The sequence below is a fragment of the Fringilla coelebs genome (assembly GCF_963513975.1).
Source record: "Fringilla coelebs genome assembly, chromosome: 4".
In the NCBI taxonomy this organism is placed as follows: Eukaryota; Metazoa; Chordata; class Aves; order Passeriformes; family Fringillidae; genus Fringilla; species Fringilla coelebs.
In genome coordinates, this window is record NC_140032.1 from 3,945,136 (window position 1) to 3,965,605 (window position 20,470).

The following is a 20,470-nucleotide window of genomic DNA, read 5'->3' on the forward strand; positions in this document are numbered from 1 at the left end:
CTTAGTGCTTCAAATAACTGCAGTGTGAATAATTTAAACATTTTCTGAGTCAAAATATCATCACATAAAATACAAATAATTATTCTACCTATTTGAAGCACAGCCATTGTGTTTAACTAGGTCTTTTGATAATTGTCACACTCGGGGGGATTGTGTAAAGTCACCTGTGAGTTATTAGCAGCAAAGTTTTGAAGATAGTTGTCATTTATTGCTTCTCAGACATAATTTATGTAGAAATAAGGAGAGCTCACAAATCTGTTCCTTAGTAGACTTTTTCCTTTAAAGTCCTATTTGAAGTTGTTTGATGACAAAAGAACATGTTTAATGCCTTGTTGCTTTGTCCTTTCACTTCCATGTTGCTGCTTTACTCTTAGATCATTTTAAAATAGGTGTTCCTGGTCTTACTAGTAATTTATTATTAAAATTTGGCATATATTTTAGGCTCACAAAATATGTCTGAGTCCTTAATGCAAATGGAGGTGCGCAGTTTATTTCCCCCTCATGATATTTGGCCAAATTTATGGAAGTTGCATAGATAAATTTTTAAAGAACTTCCTTTGAACTCTGAAAAGGCTCTGTTTTCACTCAGGAAATGGTAGTTTTGATCTGGTAAGCTCTCATCTCTTCTGGTTAGGGAGGGACTGCTGTGTTGGCACATGTTAAATTGTGGGATGGATTTATCTGGTGTCCTCCCCACAGCCCTCTTGGTGTGCAGCAGAGACAGGACCTCCATATCAAACTGGAGTGTGGTGGGGAGGTAGAAAGAGAATTAAATTATTGAGTGAGAAGAAATGCAATGAGAAGGACCAGGAAACTGTGCTGGATAAAAACTGAGAGGAAGATGGCATTGACACTGGTGTGTGTTGGGTAACTGCAAAGGGGTAAAAATATATGTGGATGTAAAAATATATATTTATATCTAGAAATAAAGTAAAGGAATAAATTTGTTCAGGGAAGGGAGCAGAGCTGGGGAAGGGTCTGGAGCACCAGGAGCAGCTGAGGGAGCTGGGCAGGGGCTCAGCCTGGAGCAAAGGAGGCTCAGGGGGGCCCTTGTGGCTCTGCACAGCTCCTGCCAGGAGGGGACAGCCGGGGGGGTCGGGCTGTGCTCCAGGGAACAGGGACAGGAGGAGAGGGAACGGCCTAAGCTGTGTCAGGGAGGAGTAGATTGGATATCAGGGAAGTTTTCTTCACCCAAAGACTTGTCCAGCCCTGGCACAGCTGCTTGGGGCACTGCTGGGGTCCCCATCCCTGGGGGAATTTAGAAGCCATGGGGATGTGGCGCTTCTGGACGGGGGTTGTTGGTGACCTTGGCAGGGCTGGAGTTGGACTCGATGATCCAAGAGAGTTTCCAAACAATTCTGTCATTCCATGATTGTCTGTGCCACAGTAAGGGCTGCACACAGATTGCTGGGGAATGTGTTCTCCATGATGGAAGAGAGAGGGGGCAGTGACAGGCAAAAATAGGATTTACTGGGCACTTGGGATCTCTGGTGAGTAGGAGGGTGCCTGCTCTCAGAATATGGACTGGGATTACAATTTCTGAGTCCCAAGGCGTGGAGCTGTGTCAGTGGGATGTGCTGACAACACCTCAGAAGTGCTAATGACAGTGGAAATTCAGATTCTAGGGGTTTCAAACCTACAATTCTTTATATTTTAAGCAATTCTAAATAATTTCCTTTAGATTTGGATATGAAAAATGAGGGTAATCATTCTTGTACAGTGCTGGGAGGGTGGGTGTAATGGTGTTGTAAATATAAAGCTGTTTACTATGCATGCACCATAACTCCAAAAAAGGATTATTCCTGTGTTTGAAGCAGGGCTTGAATTATCTGCAATAAAATTAAATAGAATTTATAAATCCTCTGACTTAGAGAGGGGAGGAGAAGATATCTAAAGGAAAAAAGGACCAAAACCCCTTTCCTCCACTGATGCCAAAAGCAAATATCTGTTGTTTTCTCTATTGCTCCAGAAAGAACTGATGAGATGGCTTGGCTGACTTTTGTCCCTGTCTTTTGTGTTTGTGTGTGCAAGTTCTGCCTCTAGCAATGGAATAAAATGATATTTTGTTTGTTAAAAGAAATATATAGTGCTTAGTTTTGATATATGTTAATCCAAACAGGCAAGCCCTATAGCTGATGTTTTATCTGAAGTTTTATAATTTTTAAATCTTTCTTAATATTGGATTTATTGGTTCTCTATATTTTGTCTTTAAAGTTGCAATTCAGCAGCGTTAGTCCTTGTTGCATCTCCATCTGCTAAGCCTGTGGGTCACCCCTTTTTGCTTTGATTTCTGAGCATGAAAATAATTTGTTTTATATAAAGGAATTTAAAGGAAAATAAAGGGAAGTGGTCACAGCACCAAACCTGCCAGAGTTCAGGTAGCATTTGGACAGTGCTCTCAGGCACAGGACTCCTGGTATTGTCCTGGGAAGGGCCTGGAGTTGGACTGGTTCATTCTTGTGGGTCCCTTCCAACTCAGACATGATTCTATGACTTAATATGGTTCAGAATTGAAAGAGGTGGTTAAAATGATTTTTAGTACTTGAGGTACTTATGTATTTGGGATAGGTCCCAGGGTACTGAAATTGTACTATTTTTTGTCATGAGCAGCATTTGAACTGAGAAATTACAGGCAGAGTAACTCAATCTTAAATGAATTTTTGAACAGAGCAAGTCAGCTATCTAGGAGATGACTACATTTGATGAAAAAGAAAGTGTCTGGTGACACTGGTCACTGTCCTCCAGGCTGTTAAATGCAGCTCATAATTAATAAATGGGCTATCATAACATATTTCGTGAATACATTAATGCTCCTTAAGGAATATTTTGCATGGCTAAAGAATGCAGTGCACCTTAAATGGAGTGAAAGATCTGATAAGTGTGTAATGAGGGGAAAACATTACAGAAAAACTGAAATGACAAAGTATCTGGGTATAGCAATAGCAAAAACTGCCTTTTTTTTTTTTTTTGGTAATAAAATTAGGAGCTGTCAAAATGTGGCAGGAATGTAGCAGAAAAAATGCTGTGTCATTAAGTGACTACCTTTAAAATGTTCCTTTTTGGACAAATAACTGCTAGATGATCTGAAAATGGATTTTTTGCAGAACATTTATGGAATTGCAATTTGCTTGTAAATGTGTTCTTCAGAGAAGTGATTTGTGATGCTGAAGAGAACAGAACAAAATGTGAGCTTCGAAAGGAGAATTGAAATGTGTTTGTTTCGCCACTCAAATTCATAAGGAACAATTGCAAAAATATTACTGCACATCTGACAGCAATTTGAAACCAGACTTGTTGAGCTTGAGTACCTTTTGCCCAGCCAAATGGCAATTCCTGTATAATAGCAACTCTATATTGAATTTAACTAGGAATGCACTGGGGAAAGTGTGCTGCAAATCCAGATAACCTCATGTATGGATTTGGCTGAAATATGGAAGAACTTCAGAATGGTTTGGGTAGGAAGGGACATTAAAAATCATCTCGTTTCAACCCCCTGCCACGAGCAGAAACACCTTCCATCCTTTGTCCCTTCTGCTCATCCCTCACCACCCTCACAGGGAGTGATTTATTCCCAATATCCCATCCATCCCTGCCCTCTGGCAGTGGGAGCCATTCCCTGTGTCTTGTCCCTCCATCCCTTGTCCCCAGTCCCTCTCCAGCTCTCCTGGAGCCCCTTCAGGCTCTGCAAGGGGCCCTGAGTTCTCCATGGAGCCTTCCCCTCTCCAGGTGAGCACCCCCAGCTGTCCCAGCCTGCCTCCAGAGCAGAAGGGCTCCAGCCATCTGATCAACTTTGTCAGTCTCATGTAAACTCACTCCCCCAAGTAATTTCTTGTGTTGGGAGCCCCAAAATACAATTGGATTTTTTTTTTTTTTTTTTTGTCCCTGAAGTGGCTTTTACACTGCAAAAGTGTCAAGCCAAGTATTTCCTGTGTGAAGGCAGCCAGGCTGCACCTCAGTGTTTCCAAAACTTTGATGCTGTAGTGAGATACTTTGGCAATTTCTGCATTTCTCAGGTCTCCTTTGAGTGCGGAAACATCACACTGGCCATGCTTTGCATATTAAGAAAATAATAACCAACAGCAAAATGTTGCATTTTACACTAAACCCAAAAGCTTCACCTGTTTGCAGAGCCATGTGTTTGAGGATGCTGAACTGATGTGTCAAATGAGGGAGAATCAGAGTAAATTTTTGGGGTCCTGATGATGCTGAGGGGCCAAACAAGCTTTTCCTTTCAGTTATTGCTGCATTTCCCATTACAAGCCCTTCTGTGTATGCATGGACTTGTTTATATATTGCTGTGGAAAGCTCCAGAGTAGAAAGGATGGCACTAGAGATGTCAGGATTTTGGAAGCAAATGCATGGCAAAAATGTGATTTCTGTGATGGGAAGCACTCTGGGTAACTGTGGATTAGGATCTCATTGCTCTCATTCCCCTTTAGCAGTGGGAATGGTGCTGCTGAGCTGGATTTGCTGTATAGGAGCACCATCTAGTGGGCTTCTGGTTTATTTTTTTTTTAATGTCTATGAATTTATTTTTTTTTTCCCTCTGAAATGCTCTTGTATAGTAAAGTAGTATTGTGGAAAGATTTAGCAATCAAAAATACTTGTTGGAGTTTAACCATAGCATTTTTCTACAACTTCTTTTGGTGGTAGAAAGAGCCTTTTGCCAACACACCAACTGCTGCCTGTGCTTCCCTATCAAAATACATGTAGCCTGCTTGCAGCAGGCCACTTCATTTGCAAAGCAATTTTTGTAATGAACCCTCAGGCACAAGGATGTTAGACACACTAAAAATACATAAAAGAAACACACTTTAAAACCCTAATTGTCATTTCTATAAGGAAATGTGTTTTCTGCAGCAGTAGTTATTGCATTATTATTCAAATTATTGCATGTTTCTTAATTTCTTGTTAATGTAAGTAAGAATATCTGAAATGCTAAATCAAAAACATAAACTTTCTTTCAGGTTACTTATAATAGCTTGAAAAGAGCCTTAAGTGAAATGTTCTAATTAGACTACACTTGCTACTATTTTGCCTGTGTTTATTTAGCACCTCTGAGATGCTTCTGTAGCTTAGGTATGTGAGAAGTGAACACCTCCACTCTTTCAGGGAAGCAGCATCTCCATGTACATTTGGAGAGCAGTCAGGAGGGGGGGCTGGGAAGGTGGGGGCTGTTGCTTCTGCTCGTGGTTGTGCACTCCTGCCTGAGTGGGATGCTCGTGAAGCTGCTGTGGGTGCATCCAGCATGGTGTGCCAGAGGGAAAGGTCAGAGAATCACAGCATGGTTTGGCTTGGGAAGAAACTTTCAAACCATCTTGTTCCACCTTCTGCCATGGGCAGGGACACCTCCCAGTATCCCAGGCTGCTCAAAGCCCAGTCCATCCTGGCCTTGGATGTTCCAGGGGTAGGGCAGCCACCAACAACCTCACAGTAAAGAATTTCTTCCCAATATCCCATCTAACCCAGCCATTCCCCTGTCCTGTAACTCCATGCTCTTGTCCAAAATCCTTCTCCAGCTCTCTTGGAGACCCCATGAATTATTTCTGTGTTTTATCACTCCAGAGCAGCTCATTGGAAGCTGCAGTTTAGCACTGCACTGTCACACTCTTCCAGCTGCACTGTGTGTCTGTGTAACATAGCATTGTGGCAAGTAGGAACATTTGATTTATTGCTAAACAGGAGATCAACAGCCTTATTAGCATTGCAGGAGACACGGACAAAGGTGCAGAAACCAAACCTGTGAGCACACAGCATTTATTTTCGCAGTAGTACAGGCACTTCTGACAAAGAAATACATCAAACACTCTTATTTATATGGTGTTGTCTCCAAGTTACTCAGAAAAACTAGGTTCCTCAGTATATCATATGCTTCCTTCTACTCAAAGGCAGTTTTTCCTGCTGTCTCGTGGTTGTGGCATTGTTTATCTAAAATATCTATCACACTTTGCAGTGGCATTTACCTTGAAAATTGCATTTTGCTTGTGCTAAGGGCAGTTGTGTATTCTCTGTCTCAGGAAGTGTTACAAACCCTGTGGATGTACATCCTAGGGTGACTTTATGATGCTTGTATGTGGCCAGCAGGAACAGGGAGGTCATTCTCCACCTGTACTTGGTGAGGCCACACCTTGAGTGCTGTGTCCAGTTCTGGCCCCTCCATTTGGGAAGGATGTTGAGACCCTTGAGTGTATCCAGAGGAGGCAACGAGGCTGGAGAGGGGCTGGGAATACAAACCCTGTGAGGAACCACTGAGGGAGCTGGGGCTGCTAGGCCTGGAGAAAAGGAGACTCAGAGGTGCCCTTATGACTCTCAACCCCTCCTGAAAGGTGTCTGTGCTCAGGTGGGGTTGGTCTCTTTCTCCAGACAGCTCTGACAGAACCAGAGCACACAGCCTCAAGCTGCACCAAGGGAAATACAGGTTGGATATTAGGGAAAAGTTTTTAATGTAAGGAGTGGTAAAGTCCTGGAATGTTCTGCCTGGGGAGGTGGTGGAGTCCCCATCCCTGGGTGTGTTTAACAAAGCCTGGATGTGGCACTGGGTGCCAGGGTTTAGGTGAGGAGTTGGAGCTGGCTTGGACTCGATGATTTTGAGGGTCTCTTCCATCCTGGTCATTCTGTGAATTCTGTGAGTTCTGTGTATCCCCAATTGTTCTGTTTATGCTGGCTATGAAGTTCTGCACCTTTAAGACTGGTTCTGAGAGCAAAGTGGGGGAGAAGAAGCACACAGTTTGCAGACAGTGCACTGGATTCCCCTGCATTCCTTCTCAGGAGTTGTCTGCAGCACAGACAGCAGGACAGAGCTTTCCTTTGCTTTTAGTTAGTTTTTTACTTAGCTGAGGCAAAGAAGTTCCTCGGACTGTGGCTTTTCTTTTTATTGGAATTGTTCACCACTGCTCTAAACTGAAAACTTGGTGGGTTTTGAGCCACCAAGGCTCAGGATGCAACTTTTTCCGGTGCAGGGGGGACTGATAAGAGACTGAGCCAGCTGAGCTACTCCCCACAACAAAGACTCTCTCTGAATTTGCCTCCTCTTCAGAACAATGAGAAATTCCATTGTTTAATGTTATTCATTTTTTCATGTTTGTGAGAACGTTGCTTGTTAAATAAGCAGTTTTTCTACTTTCCTTGAAGCAGATTTATGCCTTCCTAACCTGTTGGGAGAGAGGCTGCTTGAATTTGCTTCCTAGAGGGACCCCTTTGGAGGCTTCCTCCCAAATTTGCTCTAAACCAGGACAAGGTAGCACTTGGTGAACATGGTGGTGGGTTTATGGTCTTAGAGGTCTTTTCCAACCTTAACCATTCTGTGATTCTGTGATTCTAAATCTTTAAGAACCATGTTAGGAAATGGTCTCTGCCCTGAAGGTTTCACTTTCTAAACAGATGAATTAATGTGTTTAACAAATAAATGAGGCAGAGGTTCTGAAGAAGCTGCTGAAATTTCCTTTAGACTTTTTATGTGCAGAAACCAGAGAATGAGCAGATATTTCATGAACAATAAGGCAATTGCACATAATAAGGAAGTCATTTAATTGGAAAATGCAGGCAATGATACAGTAATTCTAGGTTTTTGTGAGTTGTAAAATTGTTTTAAATTATTAATGTAACATTTTGCTTTTGCTTCCCGTTATATTTCTAATAAAGACTGTGAGGGGTTTTTTGGTATGGTTGAAAATAAGATTCTAATGCAGATAAATGGCACGAAGTTTCAATAATGATGTGCTCTCTGATTATACCATACATTTACATAGGGTTTATGGCTATTTTCAGTTTTTTTAGTTGAAGTATGAATAATTTATCCATTATTTTAAATTTCTGAAGTGGTGTCCTCTAGTTTGTTAGTGTGTGAGATAATTTATTGCCTTCTGAACAAGTGAAAGTTGGTTTAGAGCAGTACTTAGTATGAAGAGGTTTATTTTCAGAAGTCTGTAATATTTATTAAAACATGGCAACTTCTCTGTAAACACACCTTGGTATAATTTAAGAAAAAAAGAAGAGTTGAAGAGAAAATAGTTAACTATATTTAAAGAAGATTTTATCACAAGTTTTGACAGTTTTCAAACAAATCTTCAATGGTATTAAAATTAATTTTCTTGGATTTTGTTTCAGCAACTGCAGCCAAAAATGATGTATGTTTACAGTCATCTGAACATTTATAAAGAGGTTTGAAACACTTAATTATAAGGACTGAATTATGGTATCAGTCCTTGATTTGTGTTTCTAATGTTAGTTAACTAATTAGAAATGTAAAGTGTTCCAGTTCATTTACATTCATTTTTCATTAACTGGCTTTTAAGAAGTGATGGTAAATTGCAACTTTTAGAGAAATTCATTTAGTCAGATTTCCTGCCAACTATTTTTTTCTTCTTTCCAAGAAGAAAATTATTTCCAATTATTTTCTTGTTAATATATGTTTAAGAGTTTTATAGGTGTCAATAACATAGTCTGAAGTTGAATTTTGGCACCAAATTCTCTTTGAAGAAGAATAATAGCTTTTCTAAACAAAATATTGTGTTTCTTTGGTTACTGAACATCAGGAGCTGTCATGGAGCTGACATGCTCATCCTGTCTCCTTTTTCCCAAAACTCCAAAGCCTGTTTTCCTTGTGACATATTTAAGAAAGAGTTTAATATAAACATCTAGACTGTCATTTATTTATAACCACTCATCAGAAAGTAACTACATCATTATTTGTTATATTTTAAGCAAAACTGAGATTCATGGTGTTGGGATGAGGTGCAACTGGCATAAGGTGATTCTGAGAAAATTCTGGATATTGGGAAGGAAAAGAATGAAAGGTGATCAGGCACTCAAACAGTAGGCAGAGATGCTTGGAAAATCTCAAAGGATGGAATTCTGATCTTGACTGGATGAAACCTTGAGCAACCTGGCAGGATGTTAAAGTTGTCTCTGTTTTAAAGAGGTGTTTAAAGTATAACCTTCAGGAGTTCATTCCAACCTAAACTACTCTGTAATTCTGAATTGTCATTGCCAGATATCCCAAACAAATATTTAATAATATTTAAGACTAGAAATGAGTTATAAATAAAAAAAAATTATGGGATATAGATGAAAAATTATTGAGTACAGTGAGCCAAGTTTTGATAATCATAAATATTTCTCCTTATTTACAAATACCACAGAAGTATATTTCCTTTTTACAGTTCAAAGTGAGGAAAGTTGGCTTGGGTTAATTATGCATCCTCTGTGCTACACAATTTATTATTTAAAATCTAAATAGTATTTGTATGTAGCCTGTAAAGAAATTCCTGAATTTATTAATGAAGTACAATGCATCTGCTTGTGAAAATGTTGAGTTGGGTTTCAGGGTTTAGACATACTGGAGATATTTGATGTGTAGATTGTTCATCTTTGATCTGTAGATTGTTCATCTTTGATCTGTAGATTGTTCATCTTCAAGGCTCAAAAAATATGGAAGAATGCACAGAATCCCAGGATGGATCAGGCTGGAATGGACCACAGAGGTCACCTGGTCCCAGCTCCCAGCTCAGGCAGAGCACAGGGCACAGGGTTGTGTCCAAGCAGCTCTGGAATATCCCCAGGGAGGAGACTCCACAGCCTCTCTGGACAATCTGTTCAGGGCTCTCAGTAAAGTTCTTCCTCCTGTGCAGGTGGAACTCCCTGGGCTCAGTCCCTGCCCCTTCCTCTGGTGCCATTGCTGGGCCTTGGAGCAGAGCCTGGGCCCTGCTCTGCCCCTGCCTGCACACAGGGACAGCCAGGGAGAGCCAGGGACACACAGGGACAGCCAGGGACACACAGGGACAGCCAGGGACAGCCAGGGCTGAGGGCCCCTCTCATCTGGGCTCCTCTCCAGGCTGAACAGCCCCAGCTCCCTCAGCCTTCCCTGGGCAGGGAGATGCTTCAGTCCCTTCATCACCTGTGCAGTTTCCCCTGGCTCTGCTCCAGGAGCTACAGGTCTCTCCTGTGCTGAGGAGCCCAGAATTGCACAGGGCTCTCCAAATGTGGCCTCACAGGGTTGAGCAGAGGGGCAGGATCCCCTCCCTGCACTGCTGGAAGAGCTCTACCTAAAGCACCCCAGGATGTCATTGGCATTCTTGGCTACCCGGGTGCTCTGCTGGCTTGGGAACAGTTCCTTGTCCATGAGCACACCCAGGTCCTGCTCCCAGAGCTGCTCAATCCGGTCACCCCCAGCCTGTGCAGGTCCACAGGTGCAGTATGCTGAATTTGCATATGTAAATTTCCATGCCAGGGAGGTTTTGGGTCTCACAGAAGATTTGAGTGCAGGGTCTTCAAATCTAAGGAGCAAAATGTGATTAATGACTTGCTGAGAGGTGTAAGATCTGTCTGAAAGTTTCTGTGTAGGTGGAGAACTTTACACCTATGGCTGTGAGGAAGAGCAGGAAAAGGGAGGCATTTCTGGAAGGATTGGTTAGGGATCTGAAACAAACAGCTATTCTTTTCAATATTTTTTTCTTGCTAATTCCATAAGTGGCTTATATAGTTCATTTGGTGCAATTATAGTCCTGCTACTGCCACATGAAATATGAGGTTGTGAAAATGAATTTATACAGCTGATTTCTGAAAATCCCAAGCATTACCCTTTGGCTCAAAAGCCCCATTACATAAATATGCACAGGCCTTACTCTTGGAGAAGTCATTTCTAATTTAGGTGCTTGTTAAACTGCTCTGCTTACTGCTGTGAAACACAGACCCCAGAAGATACATGTGAGACATTATTTCACATTCTGGCTAATGCAGCATTTTTTCTGCCAAGTCAGCAGTTCCTGGAGCTGGAACAAAACGTTCTATGGTTAAAATTCTTCTATTTGTCCTTTTATTAAAAAATGGATTTTCATAAATTCCTTGTGTTTCTTACTATTTAACTGCTGAGGATTCAGTGAAGTTACAGATTTCTCTGCATAATAGTGAGAGTGATGGGGTCTGTGTGTGAACTGGAAGTTTTATTGAGAAATAAGATCTTTTCTATAGCCTTGTCCTGCTGAAAATAAGAAAATATTCAAGTGGAGTTTGTCTTTAGGTTTTAATAAATCCATTTGAGCATTTTCTGATTAATAAGAAATAGAAATAATTTTCAGTGCTAAAGGCACATGTTGGTCATGTGTCATGTTCCGGAAAGTTAATGTACATTTTGATACACTGTGTTGGTTTTGTTGGGTTTTTTTTATTTTTCAAATTACTTGCATCATTTGGCTTGCACTTGCTGATTGCTCTTGGATATGAAAAGAAATAGACTAATCATAAAGTTATCAGAACATTGTGAAAATTAAAATGGTTCATTAACAACTCCTATGTGCTTTAAAATAGGTGTGATTATTAGAAATCAGAATGCTTTTACTTTTTTCGTTCCAATTTCATGATTATTTTCTTTTTTAAAGCTCAAATAACAAGTACACCGCTTACAGGGCATTTTTAGTCCACATGCAATTAGGAGACTTCTTTGCATGATTTCAACAAAAGGTGCCTGAATTACACGGTGTTGTAAATGTGCCTAAGAGTGAGAGCAGGTGATTATTGCTTTTGTATTTCTTACCTTGAACTGCAAAAAGAGAAAAGCAGGCCAAAATATAATCCAGCAGTGACTCAAAACTCATACCTTCACACAAAGTTTTACTGTGAGAAGAGTAGAATCAATGTGGTTTACACCTATTTGATATTTGGTAATGAGTTTGATAGATACAGTACACAAGTCTTTGGTAGTGATCATAGTTTGGAATTAACCTTTCTTTATTAGAAAAGTCTTTGAAAATCAATTCTTTTTCTAGTAGAATAAAGATGTTTTGCTAACCAGTAGACTATTTGACAAACTGAAGATGTTGTCAGATTGTCTTCATGTAGTGCTCCCTTTTTAGTTAACTAATCCAGCACATTTTCCTGACTAAAAACCTAAAAAGGATGTTAAAGGGTGCTCCACAGAATGGAAGTCAGAGATTTAGTATTTTTTATGTGTCATTATCTAGTAATGATTTCCTTGCAGTCTTAATTTCCTCAATTTTTTAAACTCACGAAATATTGAGGGAATATAGTAACATTTCAGCAGTGTAGGCTGCTTATTAAAATAATCAAAATGAAATTATTAATGGAGAACACCTCACTCTATCTTCAGGAATAAAAAATTTATACCTTGCATATGAATGTCCTGAAGAGCCAAGAAATTTTCTGAATATTTGTGGAAAAATAATACTGCTTTAGCATGGAATGGTTTGGGTTGAAAGGGACCTTAAAGATTATCTTGTTCCAAGACCATATAATGGCCAGGGACACCTTCCACTACCCTAGGTTGCTTCAAGCCCTGTCCAGCCTGCCTTTGGAGACTTCCAGGGATCCAGGGGCAGCCACAGATTCTCTGGGGACAATGATTATGAATTTTTAAATATAAATATATGGGTTTTTTATATTTATACACATTTATGTACTTAATATACATATATATATATATATATTTAAAAATGTGTATATATATTTCTCTAATACTTACTTTTTCAGGAATTTGTTTGATAATTGCTCCAAAAAGGTTTTGATAGTTCTTGTGGTCTTTTCCAACCTGGTATTCTATGATAAATTATTTATAGGAAAGACTGAAAACTCTTCCACTATTGCAGGTTGTTTCAAGCCCTGTCCAGCCTGGCCTTGGAGACTTCCAGGGATCCAGGGGAAGCCACAGCTTCTCTGGATAACAAGGTTGTGAATATATATATATATTTTTTTAATATATATACATATACACATGCATGTATTTATTTCTCTAATATTTACTTTTTCAGGAATGTGGTAGATAATTGCTCCAAGAAAGTTTTGATAGTCCTTGTGACCCCTTCCAACCTGGTATTCAATGATAAATTATTTATAGGAAAGACTAAAAAAACCTCTCCGAAGGCAGCGAAAATGCCAAAGACCCGCGACCGCTCACCATTTTCCCATTCCCATTTTCCCATTTTATCATTTTCCCACTCTCCTTTTCCTTCCAGAACAAGATCATCCTGGACCCGATGACGTTCAGCGAGGCGCGGTTCCGGCCGTCGCTGGAGGAGCGGCTGGAGAGCATCATCAGCGGGGCGGCGCTCATGGCTGACTCCTCGTGCACGCGCGACGACCGCCGCGAGCGCATCGTGGCTGAGTGCAACGCCGTGCGCCAGGCCCTGCAGGACCTGCTCTCCGAGTACATGAACAACGTAAGTCACACATGGTGCCTCAGCCCCCCTGAGGCTGCAGCTGCTTTAATGTATCTCAGGCCTTGTAACGTGGCTTTGCGCGAGCTGTTTGAACTTTTTAATGCGTTGCAAACATTTGAGGTTTGACGGGAATTGGGTACGATCAGGGAGTTGGGTACGATCAGAAGCTCACAGGGGGGTGGGTTTGTACCTGCCTACCTGCCAAGGAACTCGGTGTTCCCTATTAATTTGGCATAAAAGTTTCTTCTTATGTGATAACTAGCAGTTCCTTTGGAAGTTCAATAATTTTTAAAATGAATACAGTGGTGAGCAATCTAAATGCAAAATGGCCCAAGGATTATTTTCTAATTGAAGATGAATATGGGTAATTTTCAGCATGCTTGTCCCTGTGGGATGGTCATTGTGTTTGATTTTTAGTATGTCACCTATACATATTCATGAAAGGTTGACTTTTTGGTGTGTGGGTTACACCACTGAAGGTTTCACTTTCTGGTGGAGCTATGAAATACGCAGTTGCCATGAAAGTACTGAGTTCAGCACTAGTGCTGTTCACACAAATGTTAAAATCAGCTCTCTGGGTAGGGTTTCCAGAGGTGTTGAATTCTTTGATGTGGTGTGAACTGGCAGTGCGTAACCTTTGTTCTGCACAAACAGAACTTGTCCCAGAAAATTCTCTCCACCCAATGTTGTGTATTAAAACTCAGATGTTCTATTGCCATGTCCTTTGAGGATGTGGGAAAAAGACCAAAGCAACTTCAACAACCTCTTATAAAATTAAAATATTTTGCCAAGAGGTGTCAAACTGAGCATCCTCTGCTGTTTCTTTGGTTGCTCTCAGAGTATCAGATGACACATTTTGATCCCATTTTGTTGGAATCATCATCAAAATAATGCTGAAGAGGGTGTTTAAGGATAGATCTTTAACGTTGTTATTTTCATTGGTACTGTTACAGTTGTTAGAGTGATGGAATTCGGTATCAGTAGTGCAAACTTCAGTCCTTTAGTCACTTCATTTTACAGGTCAGGCTTGAATGTTGCTTTTCAAAGATACTGTTCCATGTAATAGTCACCTCAAGGAATAGCTGTTTGATTGAATTGAAAAGCATTATTTGCCTCTTAGTTTTTTGAAATGATGGTTGACAGGTTCTTGTGAAAGCTTGAATGAATGTGAAGTTTTGCTGCTGTGTTATGGGTTAGAAGTTATGAAAGAGAATATTAAATATCAGATGTTGAGGCTGTGGTGGAAAGGACTTGCTGGGTTTCTTCCTACAAAATCTTGCTTTGTAGAAGCAATAGTGGTATAATCCTTAAATGTCTTTTTCAAAAGCTTTAAGAATTGATGAGTGGGAGCTTCTCATTTTATTGTGGTGCCCCTTTTTCAGTGCACATAGTTTTGGTAAAGATGCAATTTGCCCCTGTACCAGAAACATTCTTACCTTATTTCTGACTGCATTTACAGAGGGAGGAAGGTGTTAAATTCCTGCAGGCATTTATGACCACTCTGAAGGTTGCTAATATAGTTTCATCATTTTTACTTAAGCACATAATGGTGTGAGCAGCTGCTTTTATGGTTTCCTCAGTATGGTGTTTGAAACAGTCTTTTTATTTCCTTTTTTGTGTCCTCCTTAATCTGAGTTGCATAACTCCCATAATTTATTATTTTTCTGCTTTATACTGGAATGTAGTCAACTTAAGTAAGACTCTTTTATACCTATTGAGTAAACATTATAAAAACTGAATATATACTTAATTTACATAAAATGCAGTACTTCTGATTTTACCAGATCTGGTGTGGTAGAATTTGACAACGATAATTTCCAAACTGATGTTAGCAGTTACAAGGGATGGGATTAAGATAACCTATTGCTATGCCTAAATTGAATTTTTTTGAACATAGGGACAGGTAAAGTAGGGGGTGTCAATTCAGTTCTTTAAGGAGGGATGCCATTTTAAGATACCAGGTTAAAAAATTCCAATGCTAGTTTGAGCATGGACTCCTCAATCTGCCCCTCCCAGGCATTTGAATCCTCCCTGGGTCAGCTTGTAGCTGCCAGCCAGCTTCCATGCCATGTATGCTCTAGGAATGGACAAATTGCCAGACTCCTTCCTTCATTAAATCATTTGAGCCTCTTTGGCCTAATCTCCAGTTATAATTGTCAGAGACCAGTTCAATATTGGAGATCAGATCAATACAGCCAACAGAGCCTGAAGAGCCTTTGAGATGACAACTGTTATAATCTAATATGGGCAGGGGGTAAGTTAAATATCTCTAGGCTTCTCTGATATATTAATTAAATCCCCATAGCCAGGACAGAAGATCAGATCCTGAGCTTGTAGGCAGTTCCTGTTATCCAAGGGTTGAATTTCATCCATTCTGCTATGGCAGAGTTTGCTTTGGTACTGAACCTATTTCCTTGAAACCTGTGGATTGATTTTCTTGGGTTCTCAAAAGTTCTGAGCATGTTCAGTGTAACAAAAGATCTCACTTGGAAAATGTTTTAAAGCTTTCAGGAGTTTCAAAAGGGTAAAAGTGAATGGGACACACCAAACATGACACAGTCCTAAGAGTGATCAAGGTTGATTTTGCAGAGATGGACATCTTTAACATCTCACCGTGTGGCTTTAAACCACTGCAATCCTGCTCTTGCTTTAGAGATTGTGAAATTAATCAGTCATTCATTTTCTGGGGTTTATTCTGTTTGATGATAGCTGAAAAATTATGATTTTTTGGGATGAGTGTTGATCAAATGAGCATACAGCAAAGTAAATACTTTGTGGTGATATTTAAAGGATGCAGATGAAGGGCTGGGTGTTGGCAATGTGCTGTTTAGTCAATGTTAGTTCAGTCCTTCTCCAGCTTAAAATAGTTCCTTTTCATTCATCTGCTTCTATGATTTGGGTTCAGAGGGATTCTTCCTACAAACCTTCAAGAGCTGAAGGAAAGGGCTATGAGTTGAAGAAAAAGTAGATACTTTCCAAATTTTGGCATCCTGAGAAAAATTTGTAAAGAAAAAGTTGGTAGAAAGGAGGAGAGGGGAGATTTTTACTTAGGTTAAGTGAAAATGGTGCTGCTTCTGCAGTTGTATTTTTTAGTGTTGTAAAAGATGTGTTTAGGTTTCTGCTTCCTTCTCAAATAAATGTTGATTTTCTCCATTTCCTACCTGTCAAATTATGATTTTAATTAGTCCCTAGGCTCTTTATGAGTTCTATGAATAATTATATATTTGTACAGTTACTGCATTGAGTCTCACAGTACTTCAACCCTCTGTAAGGGAGATCCCTGGGAGTTCTCTGCAAGAACTTCTATGGAGATGCGATGTAACTGCTTCATTATTCTTTGTATATCCAGAAATATGCATATTCTTCATTTGCCTTATCAGTAACTTTGACAAAATCTTTTCCCAGCTTGATATCTATGATTTCTCTCATGAACTCAACTGAACTTTAGAATCTGTTACTTTTGGGAAGCAATGGCAAGAGAGTTCTCAGTTTGCTGTGTCAAATGACTTTTTTTTTTGTCAGGGTCTCAGAAAATTGATAGGGTATTTTTCAGCTTCTTATGTATATGTGATAAATCCCATAATTTATTTCAAAATAAAATTACATTTTTAGACTTCTGTCCTACAGAGAAGACCTAAATGCAGCTCCACAGAAGCTCTTAATGCAATTGTTTTCCATTTGTCTAAATGAAAGCCTTATTTGGTTAGCTCTGATTGGGGTCTAGTTTCCTGCTGGTTTTCTCTCCTGGATCCTTCATGATTTATATTGCAGGCTGTCAGGGAGCAAAAATACCAGGAACCTGGGAGTTCCAGCTCTTAAACTCCTGGCTCAGAAATGCACTGCCAAACTCAACCCAGTGCTGGGCACCCTTTCTAGCAAGACTCTGGGTGCTGCTGGGTTGATGTCTGATTAACATAAGAAAGAGAGGAAATTATATCTTTAGAAAAATATGCTTAAAAAAGGATGCTTTGAATTCCTTCTGACATCATCAGAGTCAGTGCCAGAGACAGACTGAATGTGTTGCTGGGGTGTATCAATGGTAAATTTGGAAAGCAGTTGACAAGTGAGTAAGCCATGAGTGTTAAAGACCTCTGTAATCATTCCAGTACTGGCTTGGCATTAATTCAAATCTGCATTTGAAAAGGCATTTCCCAGCTGGTTCAAATATGATTTTCTCCTCTAAAGCCTTTGGGCTCATTATTTAGCCAACTTGCATTCTCCTGCCTTGCTTTGCCTCTTATCCAGTGTTCCTGCTCCCAGTCCCCACCAACATTCCAGAGGGGCTTTTCTTTTTTAATTATAATTGGTTTTTTGGGACAGATAATATTTCTGTGTGTCTGAGTGGTACGATCAGTCCTTAATGGAGTCTTGTATTACTACTGATGATTTAATGTTTAGATGTGAGAATCACTAGATTTCCCAGAGAGGCTGTGGAATGTGCCTCACTGGAAATATTCCAGAACCATCTGGATGCAATCTTATGTAATGTGCTCTAGGAAGACCCTACTTCACCATGGGGGTAATGTTTGCTCTTTGAAATCTTACTCTCTAAAGGCACTACCTGTCCTTGATACCTGCTTACTCCTAAGTTGTTATATGTTCTAATTCATGCTTCCTATAAAGAAGAAAATGTTCTTTCTTGAAACAAAAAAATAGCAGAAAAACAAATGAGAAAGCACAAGCCTGCTGGCAGCTCCTCTTCACAAATATATCAGTAAAAAATTGGAATTGCTCAAAGGAAAAACAGAGTGCTGCAGTACATGAAGATGAAATGTCCTTAGCAGACAGCTGGTTATTGTGCTTGATTGGAGAGCGAAAAACATGATAGCAACTGAAAAATCTATAAACTCTCAAGATACTGCCAGCTGTCACATTTAACAGCTTCATCTCAATTCATATTTAAGATCAGCAATAATTGCTGTGTACATTTCAGCTGTGGAGCTGACTTGCATGAGGTTAATCTGGGTGACAGTGAGCAGTAAATTACAGTTATGAGACAGAGAAATGTCCAGAGCTGTCCTGAGATGAGGAATCAGGGATGAGTGACAAGAGATTGACTTCTGGCGCAGCAGCAATGATGGATTCAGGCGTGACTGGCACAGCAGGGCAGTTTTTCCATCCTTACCATTGTCAAATTCTTGGCTGGCCAAATCATTTTTAGAGGACAGCAGCTTGTTTAAAGCTTTCCACTGTATTTCAAAGATGGAGATGAGCTATTTTACTATTCACTTGGCTCTTTTAGAGCTGTTTTGTCTTTATGTACTTGAAAGAAACAAGTAGAAACACACTAGTTACTATTGGAGGAATAGGATAGGTTCCCAAATGTTCTCTGCATTGCTTCTTGGTCACTTTAAGATTTTTCCCCTTATGGATCCCTCCTGAGTGCCTTGACTGCTCACAATTGTACATAAATCACTGTCTAAGTTTACAGTCTGCAGTGTGACTTGAGACACCTTTTCAGGAACCCTCTGTCTCTTCTATTTTGATGATGTCAGGCCCTCATCATAAGGCACGTCCATTATTTTTCAGTAGATTTATAGAAATGCTGCATTATTTACAATTGCACAAGCTAGTTTTGATTTATTTATTCATTCATGAATTTCCTGGTAATTCTATATTCAGAGTTTGCTGTGCTTTTCTTATCAGATTCAGAGAACCACACTGGTGTTTACAATCAGAAATAAATAAAAAAAGCTCTGAGAAAATGAGCTTGGAAATGACAAATATCCTTAAAAATTGTCCTGATTTCAGGTTCTGGTGATTACAGATTTACACATCCCTGTTGGAAGGAGCAGATTTTTAAATTTACTAAAGTAATATGCCCTTTACAACTACCTGTTACAGTCTACTCTAAAAGGAAAGGGTAGCCCAGGTTCTTGTTAATAAATCCCTTGGGGTGGATTAGAATGAAAGGACCCTGAATGAGTGTTCTATGTAAATATACACATGCAGGGTTTATTGTAGAATTATTTGGTTGCAAAGAAAACAGATATGCAGGCATTTTGGCTGTTAGCTTTAGTAGCAGTATAAGAGCAGCTTTAGACAGTATAAGAGCACAAAAATCACCTAAGAAAACACATGAGAAAGAGAAGGAAAGGATATGAATAAAACTATCTCACTACCCAAAGGCTTCACAACAAGACTTGGTCAGTGCAATTTTGATGGTAGTTGGTCAAAATAACAGTCATAAACCAAACCCATCAAGTGGAGGAAGAAACCCCTAAAAAAACCCCACATCTATTGGGTTTATATTCACTCAGGCTCATGTAGGAGCACCCAGGTACCTCCCCTGGGGTAGGGAACTTCAGGGGGGTGATGTGTTGTGGATCAGGAACACCTGGAGGATGGAATGTTGTGATCAGGGACACCTGGATGTGGAATGCTGTGGATCAGGAGCACCTGGATGATGTGATGTCATGGATCAGGGGACACTTCAGGAGTGTTTGATGCCTTCTAATTCCATACAGCTGCCATCACATCTGGGCCCATCACAGCCCATTTTGGCCCCTCAGCAGAGTGAACACCTTCAGGCCACCTGTGAGTGCCCCAGGATCTCCTGGGCAGGGGAGTTGCCACAGCTGAGTTCTCTGATAAGGACAAGGAGACAGTTCCTGCCTCCTTCCTTATCTCATCCATCACCAGCTGTCTCACTGCTTCTCTGACTCTGTGATTCTAATATTTGTGGGAGGAAATGGTGGTTTTGAACCACAGTGCTGGATTTTCCTTGGTGGTATCAACAAGAGAATGTTTAGCCTCCTTTTTGCTCTTTGTCTTTAAAGGCAGACCATGATATGTGATTATAAAAGTGTTGCATGTCATGTTAAAATGTAAATAAAGCAGAGGAGGTTTATGGAGTCTAAGGTTGAATTGGTGTATTAGGGTGAGTGATGTTTCTAACAAGATACATCCCTCCAAATTAGCACAGAAATTTTCTAGACTGACAGTAAATCCAAACCTGATTTTCTCAGTTCCTGTAGGGCTTAGTCTGCCTGGGCCTCTCCTACTCAACATTTAAATTGAGGTCATATCAGTCTTAATTCATTAAAGTTTGAGTGCCTTGCCATTTTCACATTAAAAAATTCTGCATTAATTGTATAATTGCAGTGTTTGTGCATTAAACTGAAAGCTGGGACAAAACCAACACATGACAGAATGAATGGCACAACAGTCAAAACGGTGTGGGATATAATTTTGATGATTTTTCATCCTTTTTGACCAACAACCCAAACTGCCTTCCTATAAAATATTATATTAATTTCTCATGTGCCATAGGTAGGAATAAATTATGCAGTAAGTGGACC

General features: G+C 40.0%; 1 protein-coding gene across 3 annotated transcripts in view; it reads left to right on the forward strand.

Annotated features, from left to right (window-relative positions):
- The window catches only part of CTNNA2 (catenin alpha 2), a gene marked incomplete at both ends in the record, with an annotated part of 408,624 nt that overhangs the window by 65,221 nt on the left and 322,933 nt on the right, over nt 1-20,470 (forward strand). For all 3 annotated transcript variants that reach the window (XM_084204871.1, XM_084204872.1, XM_084204873.1), the window contains one exon: nt 12,966-13,169. In XM_084204871.1, the coding sequence (XP_084060997.1) occupies nt 12,966-13,169 (204 nt within the window). The remainder of the gene's footprint in view (nt 1-12,965; nt 13,170-20,470) is intronic.